The 12,856-nt window shown below is 41.1% G+C and overlaps 1 protein-coding gene across 1 annotated transcript; it reads left to right on the top strand.

Annotated features, from left to right (window-relative positions):
* Positions 1-8,315: 8,315 nt before the first annotated feature.
* LOC308124040 (C-type mannose receptor 2-like) lies at positions 8,316-12,351 on the top strand. Its single transcript, XM_080486820.1, has 9 exons — positions 8,316-8,452; positions 8,613-8,655; positions 8,887-9,054; positions 9,616-9,840; positions 10,058-10,157; positions 10,256-10,491; positions 10,829-11,086; positions 11,518-11,597; positions 11,724-12,351. The coding sequence occupies exons 1-9, from the start codon at positions 8,450-8,452 to the stop codon at positions 11,778-11,780; spliced, it is 1,170 nt and encodes a 389-aa protein (XP_080342946.1). The 5' UTR covers positions 8,316-8,449; the 3' UTR covers positions 11,781-12,351.
* The last annotated feature ends 505 nt before the right edge of the window (positions 12,352-12,856 follow it).

The raw sequence follows: 12,856 nt of genomic DNA, 5'->3' as shown, positions 1-12,856 counted from the left end.
CTGTTCTATCAAACTACAAAGATGGCCGAACAGGGTGGAGTTGAACCGAGTGTCACCTCTGCAACCTGGAGAGGAGGCGGGGTATGAAGTGTCTCATTTGCATTTGAAGAGACCGCCCCAAAACGAGTTGCTCTCAGAAGTACATCAGAAAAGGGGCCTGTGGAGCTCTAATAATGAGGAATAATAATGAGGAATTCAGACCCAAGCATTGCAGTTCCGCTTTATATAGACCACAACTGTATGATTTATATGTAAAAAGGAAGGATTTAAAAGCATGATATGTCTCCTTTAATCTAGTCTTTTGTCATTAACTTCCACTACAACATCACTGACAACTGCTGCTATTACTCTCAAGATGAATTCAACAGGACAATTCAAAGGGACAATAAACTTTCAATTCTACCTTCAATAGTTGGAGCTTCTATTCAAGCTTCAGCCAAATCAAACAGTATGTAGGTCAGTTCAAATAACCATTCAGTATTGTCACCATCTCTGAAACATGGATCAGCACTGACAAGGGAGCTGATTTGACCTGATGGATACGAATTCAACTCCTTAAACAGAGAGGGGAAGGCGGGTGGAGGGGGAGCTATATATGTGGGTGTAGACCTGAAATATAAAGTGGTGGAGAAAATGACAGCAATGAAAGATGTGTTTGAATGCAACACAGTTGAACTCTGTATGAAAAATAAGAATGTAATTGTAAGCTGCATTTATAGAACACCAGGGGCCAGTTGTTCAAAAAAATGTAATCTGGATCAAAATGATCCGGATTTGAAAATGTCATTTGTTGCTTTCCAGGATGCAGAGAGTTGCACAGTAAGACTCTGGAGTCCATTTGTGGTTCCCTTTCTAGGACCTCACCACAGGACACCCGGTTCTGTGCACCTTTTTTTTAGGGACCGAGCCCAGAAGGGAAGCTGCCTGGAGGCGAGGACCATATTGCATCTGGAGTGTTTCTTTCTTTGTTTCTTCTCCTGACGCCATTGAACCCAAATTTGACTTAAACTTGCAAACCAAATGTGGCACACTCATCAGGACTGGTGCAGACTACAAGAAAATACAAACAATTAACCCACAAAGTGCCAAAGTGTGCTCTCTAGCACCACCTACAATCACCAAAGCCATGGTGTGATCTCTCTAGAAATGTCGTAGAGAGATCAAAACAAAACTCATCTGTTCGTCTCATCACGACATAAAAATCACACTCTGACACCCCTGACCTAAGTCCAACAGGAAGTCCTCAATTTGATTTTAAAAATAAGATTATCAGCAGGAATTTAAATTGGGTCTCACAGCCTGTAGGAAAGTCATAGAGCGATGAAACCAAAGCTCACTTGTTTGTCTCAGCAGGACCTGGAAATAATGTAATGACACTCCTCACTTAATCCAACAGGAAGTCTACAATTTGCCTTTCAAATCAAGATCCATCCATGCTCATGTCAGCACGATCACCCAGATCACATTGCAACAGAGCCCACAGGAAGGTGGCGCCCAGCGTGGGACAAGAACCCACGACCTTGACATTGCAAGTCTCATGCTCTACCAACTGAGCTAGAAGAACCAGGAACCATGAGGGATCACCAAAAGAAGAACCGGACACAGTGACCTGCAACCTTCAAGTGATCCAAGTTTCAATCTTCAGTGTTTTTACTGCAAAATCCTCCAGAGAACAAAAGAATAATCAACTATTCTAACAATCAGTGGTTTGCTGTAAAGAAGTTGCATTTAAATGAAATCACCATGTAAGTTTCAAAGTGTCTGTGTATTCAAAATGTGCAGACACTCTGATGGTTCTATCTGCTAACTCTGTTTGGTGATGTCATAGTGATGTCATAAAAGAATGGAAAATATTAAAGTGACAACATTTCTTTCTTGACTTTGATCCTTCTTGACTTTGATCTTGACAAAACTATTATCTATTAGTAGTTTATTGATACTTTCTCTGAGTTTGTTAATACTTTCAGTAATAAAAATAAATTATCAAGAAAAGATTACAGTTCCTGAGTAACATTGATGAGGAGACTCGTGGTGTAAAGGTTGAATGAGTCCAGTGACTTGAGTTGAAATAAACGAGGGAGTTGAGGTCAAAGAAACACACTTTGACTCCAAAGATCCAAGTTTAAATCTTCAATGTTTTTACAGCAAAATCCTCCTGGAAACAAATAAATAATCAACTATTCTGACAACCAGTGAGTTACTGTAAAGAAATAAAAAGAAATAAGGTGCATTTAATTTAAATCACCATGTACAAAGTATCTGTGTATTCACAATTTGCAGAAAAACTTAAAAAAGCTCTGAAAAATGTTGAAGCGTCTGTAGTTGAAGTGTTTTCATTGACTAGATGTCCATGAATGCACCATGCTGAGCTGCTCTCTGTGGTTCCATGGTGTAATGGTTATCACTCTGGACTCTGAATCCAGTGAACTGAGTTCAAATCTCAGTGGAACCAGACTTTACTGGTGCTGCTCTGCTGTGGTGAACATTCTCCACAATAGTAAGAACCTTCCATGGACAATAAATAATGATTGAGGACAAGTGATGAGTAATTTTCATTATCAGGTGGGACAGAAGAAGCTGCAGCCTGGACTTGAGGCCAGATGTCTTGCAGCAGCCAGTTCAGAGTTTTCTGGAGAGGAAGTTGACTCCAGATTTGGTTGGCTGCTTTAAAGCTGGGTGACGTCTCCTGTAAGTCAATGAGCTCAAACTGCATTTCTGCAGGCTCTTCCTCAGGGACACATGAGAAAGGATTTTGGAAGAGGTTGAATGACTTCTCATGGACCCTGAAGTCGGAGAAGTGGTGGTCGAATTCCTGTCTGAGTTTATTTATGATGTTATGGTTCTTGTTTGAACGCAGGTGACGTAAAACGTGGCGCCCGTCTGTGTCGTCTCCAAGCGCCTTACAGGCGAGAAAATGGGTGAGATGTCCCTGTTTGAGCTGTCCCTGCAGCAGTTCAAGTTTTTGCTGGAAAGTTTTGACATTGTCAAATAGTGTGGAAATGAGCTTCCCATGGCCCTGCAGCTTCACATAGACCTTTTTCATGACAACCTGAAGTAGCGCCTCGTGGAGCTCAATCACTTCCTGTTTGTGCCTCATTGAAAATGGACCTTATCTTTTCACCGACGCTCCTGAACTTGCCAGCTTTTTCATTTGCTGATGCGGAGGCCATCGCAGCGGGGAATACATGAACAAATACACTTGAAGAAGGGTATAAGTTCATCCATGAAGAATATCTCCACAGCTATCAAGGTAAGAAAAGACGGAGTTCAGTGAGCTAACCGCGGCGCTAGCTACAACATATGATGAAGATAAACATGGTGACTAAGGAGCCTCATCTCGTCTGCTAAAGTATTAGAGGTATTTATTAGAGGCATGATCTAGACTTTTAAATGATATTTTAACATTCTGATATGTGTTTGCTATTATAATATGGAAAAGTGATGATGATGATGCCAGATGTTCACCTTCACCCTGCTTTGCTTCTGCAGGCTTCTAGTATCACATATTGTGGAGGGACAGGTGGTGGTCAGAGCTCCATGCTTCAGCTCCATGAGGAACCATGGAGAGACAGGTAGTGGTCAGAGCTCCATGCTTCAGCTCCATGAGGAACCATGGAGGGACAGGTGGTGGTCAGAGCTCCATGCTTCAGCTCCATGAGGAACCATGGAGGGACAGGTGGTGGTCAGAGCTCCATGCTTCAGCTCCATGAGGAACCATGGAGGGACAGGTAGTGGTCAGAGCTCCATGCTTCAGCTCCATGAGGAACCATGGAGGGACAGGTAGTGGTCAGAGCTCCATGCTTTTGCTCCATGAGGAACCATGTAGGGACAGGTGGTGGTCAGAGCTCCATGCTTCAGGTCCATGAGGAACCATGGAGGGACAGGTGGTGGTCAGAGCTCCATGCTTCAGCTCCATGAGGAACCATGAGGAACCTCACAGACTGCAGGTTGAAACAGTCAGAGAGTCGCTGGGCTCATGTTCAGTAGTTTGACTTCCTGTTCTTCAGCTGTCAGATGAGAGCTGAAGAACTTTCATGTACGATGGACACTCCTGTATAGGGTTGCCACCTTTCAGAAAAAAAAATAAGGGACGCCCCTGGGCCATGGCCCCCACGGGCCCGTGTGGGGTGCGGCACCCATAGAACTGTTCTAATTTGTGTCAGTGTTTTCCATAAAGGTGTGATGAAGAAATCAATTAGTCAAAGTTAAAGCTTGAAATGCTTTATTATAAGGAACACATTCTAATGTGTTATCACTTAACACATTGAATGAAATCTATTATCTGAAACATGGTATTAACAGGAGCACCTAAAAGATGTCTGTATGGAGTGTGCAACAATGAACTTTTAAAAATAAATTAAATCAATTTAAAACATAATGCAATTTAAAATGCGTAACTGACATTCTATGAACACTTAGAGAGGAAAAAAAGAACATACACTTCTAAACATATTCACCTGCTTATTCAAATAAGAAAAAAAAAGTGCAAAACAGACTTAACCGTCTGGTTCATCAAAACCGGTCTGTGGAGTAGGCCACATTTGAACTGATTTCACTCTTTTCCTGCCTGAATCACTTATTTTTCCAAGTGTACTTCTTGTTACTCCTTGCAGAACTGAGTAACTCTTTGTCTTTTAAAGCGCTGTTGTAAAACTCTGAACAGGACTGCTCAAAGTTGAGAGTGATAAGAAGCTCACTCCTCATGAGCTCCAAGGAGCATTTGTTCCTGCATGCACTCCATTTGTTGGCCATTCTGGAAAATATTCTTTAACATTCAATTGAGGCCTTTTTTTATTAATTTATTGCTGATGTTTTGCTTGTTTTAGAATTTGAACATCACCTTTTGGTGTATTTTTAAAAGTTGTGCCACAAATTATTATTGATGGATGAGGGAAAAGTATGTGCATGTAAAAAACAAAAAACAAACAAAAAACAACAACAACTACTACTACTACTACTAATAATAATAATAACAATAATAATGTTAAATAAAATAAAATAAATATGATTATTGTATAGACACATTTTTCTGGGTACCTCCTGAGAGGTTTTAGTACCCCCAGGGGTACACGCCACTTACCCCAGCTTGGGAACCACTGAATATACAGAACTCTCTACTACAAACATTTTAACATTTTTAATCTAGGGAATATATATATATAGATGCATTTATTTATTCAATGTTAACCTATCACTATGATTAATTGATTAGTAACACTGTAATAATAATTATTATTGTCAGACTCGAAAACCTCCACATCCTAAATATTAAATGAAATCCAAGTATATTTTATTTATCAATACAACCATGATGGTCCTTACTGTATCAGCTTCAGGGGATGCTTGAGGGATGAAAAACTGTGACACTGATGCTTGGGTCTTCTCAGACTGAATATATCGACGGTGCTGTTCTCCTGAGGCGCTGTTTGATATCAGACAGTCCACCGTGTGACACTGAAAACTCTCGCCGGCACACCTTGCAACTGGCTTTGTAATCGCTCCCAATGACGCTATTTAGCCAATGATGCGCCTCTTCCCACTCTCTCCTGTACTTCTGCAAACGCTTTCTTTTTTGAGGAGGACGAGGTGAGGCACTGGGTGTACAAGACATCTTTAAAATTCGGTTTGTGCAGCGCAGGATCGCTGGTGTGTGTCATCGCTTTCTCTCTCTCTCTCCAACACTCCGTGACAGCGCAAGACGCTGTCAGTGTCCGCGTCCGGTGAAATTAGGGGTGGGGCAGACGCGCCGGAGGAGCAGGGGTCCTATGTATATCCCGCCACAACAATATTGCTGGCCTTGACATACCCTGCGTTTTATTTTGTTTACAATTCTCATATTTAGTGGTTTGTGTGTGTGTGTGCGTGCGATTGACGGCCTGATGGACATGTCTGGTTAAATTTATGCAAATACGGAACAAACAACGTTCCGTTTTAGCTCAATACGGGACGCACCATTTAATGGCCAAATACGGGACGACTCCGTATTTTAAGGGACGGGTGGCAACCCTACACCTGTATGACAGAGAGCTTACTATTCCTCTTCTGCTGCTCTGGATTCTGGGACTTGATTAAAGCTAATTATGTTTTAACAAGTATTAATTTCTATATATGTGTTAAAAACACTTCTCTGTTTTAGATCTCACTGGGTGTTGACAAGCTGAGTTGTTGGTTTATTCCTGTAGTTGTGCAGCTGGTAAAGGCTTTAACAACCATGTAGTTGAACTCCTGGATCAGCCTGCACACTCCTCCCAGCTCCAGCTGCCAACGCTTCCTCCTGCACTGACCTGCACAAGTCATCTACACAGAGGGACCAGACCAAGAACACAGGTAAAAAAAAAGAGGAACCATTGTTTTCCTTTTGTAATATCATTTAGTACTGTGAGTATTGTGATGTGTAATTAAGCAGGTACAAGTGAAGTGTTTTGTTGTATCTAACAGTCTTCTGGTGTCTGGCTCAGTACACCAGCATGGAGCAAAGCGGGTCCCCAGAATAAAACACAAAAAAAAACTGGTTGGGGAACAAAAAGTAAAGTCCGAGCTGAAACACATTGAACTATGTACTTTGGTGAAATACGTACCTTTATTATGCGTGCATGTGTGCAGAACTGTGATATGAGAAATGAAATCCATTCAGTGGTTAGTGTGATAGCCGGGAACTGAATGGCAAATTGAATTTCTCCTACTGGGTTCATATTTTTGTAAATTTGGCTATGAAGGAGTGAGTGGCTCATCTGATATAAAACTCACCGTACAATACTGGATTACACCAGTGGATATCTTTTACTGATGTTATACGTCAACATCCCATTAAAAAAAAATAATGTCATAAGGTAATAGATAGCTGCATGATTTTGTCCATCACATTTGGTCCTTCAGTGTCATTTCTGCCTTTGATAGTAAGTAAGTTGTTCTGTGGTTCTCAGCTCCAGCTCATGTAGAAGACTTCAGGACAAAGTGAGACCAGTGTCACTCTGCAGTGGAACAAAGTGAACAACAACATCAGCTTCATCCTCCAGTTTAATGGTACCGAGACAAACATCAGAGCACCAGATGGAGACGGACCAGTAACTCACACAGTCTCATGTCTCTCTGCTGCAACTGAGGACACATTCACTGTCTTCTCTGTGTTTGGGAGCGTTACAAGCAGTGGAGTCAGCATTAATGCAGTCACTGGTAAGATGCTGTTTTCAGGAAGCTGTGGGAGTTTGATTGTGATCCCACATGTGTATAATGTAGTTCTTTGTACTACCAACGTAATTCTTGTGGCTCTTTGTCTCTGACTGTTTGGCCGCCCCTGCTCTATAAGAACAAGAAGAAAGTTCGCCACTCCAGCATCTTGCCGAACAACAACAACAACAAACGTTGGCACATCGACCGGCTTTTCTTCAGTTCTTATGGGTTCTAATAGGAGGATGCAGGGGCCTTTACTCAGACGTCTCAGCTGCAACGCAACAAATGTGTTTGTTGTGGCTGGTCCCGCAGTGTTTACTGTCACGTGATGATGTCACATACCTGCGTCATCATGCAGCCGTTCACAACCCCGACTCTCTGCGGTGGGACGGAGCAACAGAGTTGGGTGTGGGTACGCTGTTTACCGTACCGTGCGGTACCATGCAGTGGAAACGAGGCCTATGATACCTCTTTACATGACTCAACAAAAAAGAGCTGGCTCGGTTACAGTTAGTCCAGAACTCAGCCGCCAGACTTCTGACCAGCACCAACAGGAGGGCCCATCCCCCCCCCTGTGTTAAGATCTCTTCACTGGCTCCCTGTTGAGTCTCGTGTTCAATATAAAATCTTGGTGCTAACTTTTCGAGCCCTACATGGTCCAGCTCCTCCTTACATTGCTGACCTCATAAAGCCCTACAGCTCGACTCGGACCTCGAGATCGTCTGGGCAGAACCTAATAAAAGTTCCACGTACTTGCTTTAAAACCCGGGGAGACCCATCATTCAAAGCTGCCGCACCCCGACTTTGGAATGAACTCCCACTTGACCTGCGCTCCCTGGACTCAGCGGACATCTTTAAAAAGTGCCTAAAAACACATTTGTTTGCCAAAACATTCTCGTCTGATCGACCCACGCTGTCGACTGTCGACATTTGTTGTGTTTTTAAGATGTTTTTTTCTCTTATCTGTTTTCATCTGTTTTTACTGTGAAGCACTTTGTGACACCGTGTCTGTGAAAAGCGCTAAAGAAATAAAATTTGCTTACTTACTTACGTACTTACTTACTTACTTATTTACATACTCTTAGGTGTGCAGCTCAGCTCCAGTGCAGGTCTTGTTGACTCCGCCCAGCACACAGACACACGAGGAAGAAGAAAAAACACAGAATATACAGCAGCAGAGCGACACTTTGTTCAGTCACAGCTGCTGAAAACTGATAGGAGCCAAACCAGCCTTTAGTCACTGTCGGTGTTCCCAAGAGCTCCGGAGGTTACAGAGACAATGGTGAGTCCAGTATATTTTAAAGGTTATTTTTAGATTAATATGAATTATTTTATGACACGTTTCCTAATGTTCCATATCAGATGTGGCATGTACATGAATAATGTGATCAGGAATTAAGCTTTAAAATGAAAGAATACTTTATTTTTGCATCTTTTCAAAGGTTTACCTCATGGAGAGGGGACTGGTGCTTTTTGTTCTCACAGGTTGGTGCAATTTTAAAAAGGCAATTACATCTGTAGCTCATGTTTCTAAAGTGTTGCTGCACCTTGTTAGGATGACAAGGCCCCTGAGGAGGATTGGTGTGTTTCAGGAGAAAACAGGAAGCAAAGGGGATGGAAAGAAAAACATCCAAACAGGAAAATAGTGACAGATGAAGAGCAAATCAAACGGAGCATACTTTTGATTAATACATTGTATATTCTGGTTTGCTTTAGGAGTGATCACCAATGTAGGTTTTGGCCAAACTCACTACAACTTTGTAAATACTCCTCTGAACTGGACAAACGCTCAGCGTGTGTGCAGGGATGACTTCACTGATCTGGCCACTATTGAAAGTGCAGCTGACGTTGATGCAGTTGGAAACACAACTTCGAGCGATACTGGTGAGTCCTGAATACTTGCACCGTATTTGACACACACTGTTGTGGCCAGTCTTTCATCCCAAAAATCTAAATTTAGAGTTGCACATTGAGGAGATTTTCCACTCGCAGAAAGTAAAAAACACTCGCAGAGAGATTTTCCAGGTTTCACAATAAAGATGCACTATTTATTTAAACAAACAAAAAATATTCTCAGTGGTTTACGTTCTTAAATAATACAAATACTTAACATAAATTCTAGTTTGTACAGGCTTGTGTGCCTGCAGTAGAAAAACCATCACTCCCTCCTCCTTCCACACTCACAGCTTCACCTCCTCCTGATTCTAAGGAGGAAGGCCTGACGAGGAGGAGGAGAGATCCACACATTTCTAATGATCAAAATAACTAAAAAACAAACAATAATAGGAAAACTTTAAATAGTATTTCTTATCATCACTTCAGTTTGCACCAATTTGACAAAGAGCATTTATAGTCTCAAATGGCTCCAACACACACAGAATAATCCACAATGGCAAGTTTCAATTGTCTTGTTTTTGACCGAATCAACATCTTTTATTTGAGCAGGAAAAGCCTGGATTGGTCTTCATGATGACTTGCAAAACAGCTGGATGTGGTCCTTAAATGACAGCAGCTTCTATGGCGAGGGAGAGGCGACGTATAGAAATTGGTTCAGTGGTCAGCCTGACAATTATAATGGAAGAGATAACTGTGGAGGACTTTGGAGGTCATTCAATGACCAATGGATTGACGGGCCTTGCAGTGAAAATCTTCAGTCTGTGTGCTTCAATGGTGAGTTTTTTTAAAGAGTAACATTTTAAAAGCATTACTTTTTGACAAGAGCTTCCAGAAATGTCAATACTTCAGACTGTGTGTAAATGTGTTGAATAAGTCATTGCCTTAGAAACTACTGTCAAATATTCAGCTTTTTCTTTTATTTTGATTCACAGCAAATAGTAGAAGAACTCATTCTTTGTTTCTTAAAGAAAAAAAGTGTCTATATTTCCAGGTACATTGAATGGAAAAGCAACCTTTGTTAGGATTGAAACATTCAGCACTTGGACAGAAGCTCAGAGGTTCTGCAGAGAGAATTATGTCGATCTGGCCAGGTACCGTATGAACTCACTAATTTGTTCATTCCATCCATGAATCTGTGAATTTGTTTTCCATACAGTACGATGCAGATCTGCTACTCTTCCCTCCACAGCATACGAAACGAGCCCGAGCATGAAATGGTCAAGAGAGTTGCAGGTGACAACAATGTGTGGATTGGTCTGTATCGGCGAAAAGTTTGGTCTGATGGGAGTGACTCTCTATATCGAAACTGGGAGAACAACCAGCCCGACACTTCAGGCGAGACGTGCGTCGCTACATCATTGGAGTCAGGACTGTGGTCAGATGAAGGCTGCTCCACCCAACGGCCTTTTGTCTGTTACACAGCAAGTAATATATATGTTATTTTTACTACTAAATACTGCATGCTTGTGGCGTTGAGATCCCACAATAAGACTTATTCCATCCTCGCAAATTCTTATTGCAAAAACAGTGTTTTCATAAACTCCATTTACAAATATTTGAAAGAATCAGTGACTCATCTCTCGGCACGTCACTGGATTACAATGCAAATGTTTGAACGATTTACATAAACCTGTTATGCAACAATAGTTTATATGTATGTTGTGTTAAATTGGTGCTTCTATAAACACAAGATACAAACATGTTTGGTCATTCTGTTTCACTTCTGCCACTGATAGTAAGTAAGTTGTTCTGTGGTTCTCAGCTCCAGCTCCTGTAGAAGACTTCAGGTCAACAGGACAAAATCAGACCAGTGTCACTCTGCAGTGGAACAAAGTGAACAACAACATCAGCTTCATCCTCCAGTTTAATGGTACCGAGACAAACATCAGAGCACCAGATGGAGACGGACCAGTAACTCACACAGTCTCATCTCTCTCTGCTGCAACTGAGTACACATTCACTGTCTTCTCTGTGTCTGGGAGCGTCAGAAGCGGCGGAGTCAGCATTAATGCAGTCACTGGTAAGACGTCTTGACTCGTGTCATCAAACAGATGAACGATAGAAAAACAAAATACTTTAGTGGAAAAACTGTTTTTTTGTTGTTTTTCTTCTCTCATCCCTGAGTTATACAGTCAAGCAACACATGTTAAAGTTAAGTTACTGTTAAATGTACATACAGAATTTCTAAGTATAATGAATGCCGTCTTTCCGTTTACTTCATTCCATGTAAACCTGACTGCTTGACACTTCTAACAACAGAGGGACCCTGTAAGTATGCTTTTCTTTCTTTGTAATTGAGATTTTTCTTTTCCAGAATATTTTCATCGGCTCCTGATCACAGGAATACCTCAAACCATACACCTACAAAGTGCAACCTGATGTGTTTTATCTAGGCACAATGTGAACGCGTTGGGTTTGGTTTTGTGAGCTTCTCTGTTTTTCTCTCAACAGATTATGTCTATAGGTTCAAAGTCAGTTTCAGTTCAGGTGGTGAACTATTACAACATGAAAAGGAGGCTCTTTTGGACCAGGTGGGACTAATATCAGTTAACATTTTAGTATTAACTATCATTTATCTTTCATTATTCTTTTGAAAAAAAATAAAAAATTTAATTCCTAATATGGACATATTTTCTGCGTGTGTTGTTGTTGTTCAGCTCATCGAGAAGTACGGCCTGTCACCCCAGTCTGTGAGGAATAAGTCTATTACTTGAAACTACTGGATCCAACTGGAGACGCACATGGAAGGATTTCAACCTTTTACATTCAAAGTCACTTTCCAGGGGAATTATATGATCTATAATAAATGCATAGCATCCCTTTGTGTAATTAATGTCACTGCAAGAGTGGCAGGGATGAGTTTTGATGAAGCTATTTCCACTTTTCTGTCATCGTTAAATCATTTCCATATTATTGCTCAGGGCTGTCCTCTCGTCCTGACTCTCTATATTGTTCACACAAGTTAAAAAAGGCGACATTATGCAGGGATGTTGTCTGTTTGTCTCGTGGATTATTGGATTTGTGATTTTGCTTTGCCATTTTGATTTTGTTCTGTGGATTGTTGCACCTTTGCTTGGTGGTGGTGAAATTTGAGAAAGCTTCCTTGAAAGCGATTGACAAGCGCTTGGGCGTGATTATAGTGACATCTGCTGGGGGTTTGTATGTACTGCACGTGAGGGGAAGATTTGACCAGGGATCATAATTTCATGACTGTGACTGGTCTCATCCTTTCATCTTTCATTTCAGTTCTTGATTTAAAATAAATAAATAGTTGTTTTCCAACCAAACTTGTGTCACTGTAGTAAATCACATTGAAGATCTTTATTTTCTAAAGAATAACTTCGACAGTCTTTCACTCTGGCCGACACCTTTTCTCACTATACTGCTCTGGCTATGTGAGAAAACCCACACATACACAGGGATAACTTGCAAACGGTGCACAGAGTCAGTGTGGAGGAATACTGCCAATGCTAATCCCCCAAAACAAACTTTTTTGTAGGTATTCTTTTTTTTTTTTTAGCTTTTTATCTGTCAGTCATTCATTTGTTTTCCACATTTGAAGAAATGCAGCGTTACATCATTGCATGCCAAGGCCTGATTGCTTCATCAATAAAGAAATGACAGTATTTTCAACAGAAGTTACCAGTTTTGGGTGCTTTCAATTCGCACCACAAGTCCTTTTGTTGCCAGTCTAACTAAAGAAAGACACATGAGTCAGGTTTCTTAAAAATTGATTATCAAACTATATTGAAGTGCGGTAAGCAAGCAATATTCTCAATTTACAGAATTC

Source organism: Lipophrys pholis, assembly GCF_963383615.2.
Source record: "Lipophrys pholis genome assembly, chromosome: 18".
Taxonomy (NCBI): domain Eukaryota; kingdom Metazoa; phylum Chordata; class Actinopteri; order Blenniiformes; family Blenniidae; genus Lipophrys; species Lipophrys pholis.
The sequence above is the reverse complement of the archived record's forward strand: the minus strand, read 5'-3'. Positions and strand labels throughout refer to the sequence as shown.

What these genes read in the sequence shown, in the direction of transcription:
- LOC308124040 (XM_080486820.1), top strand. An exon ending in CACAACTTCGAGCGATACTG is followed by an intron (nt 9,055 to 9,615) that starts GTGAGTCCTGAA and finishes TTATTTGAGCAG; the next exon opens with GAAAAGCCTGGATTGGTCTT. An exon ending in AGGAGGCTCTTTTGGACCAG is followed by an intron (nt 11,598 to 11,723) that starts GTGGGACTAATA and finishes GTTGTTGTTCAG; the next exon opens with CTCATCGAGAAGTACGGCCT.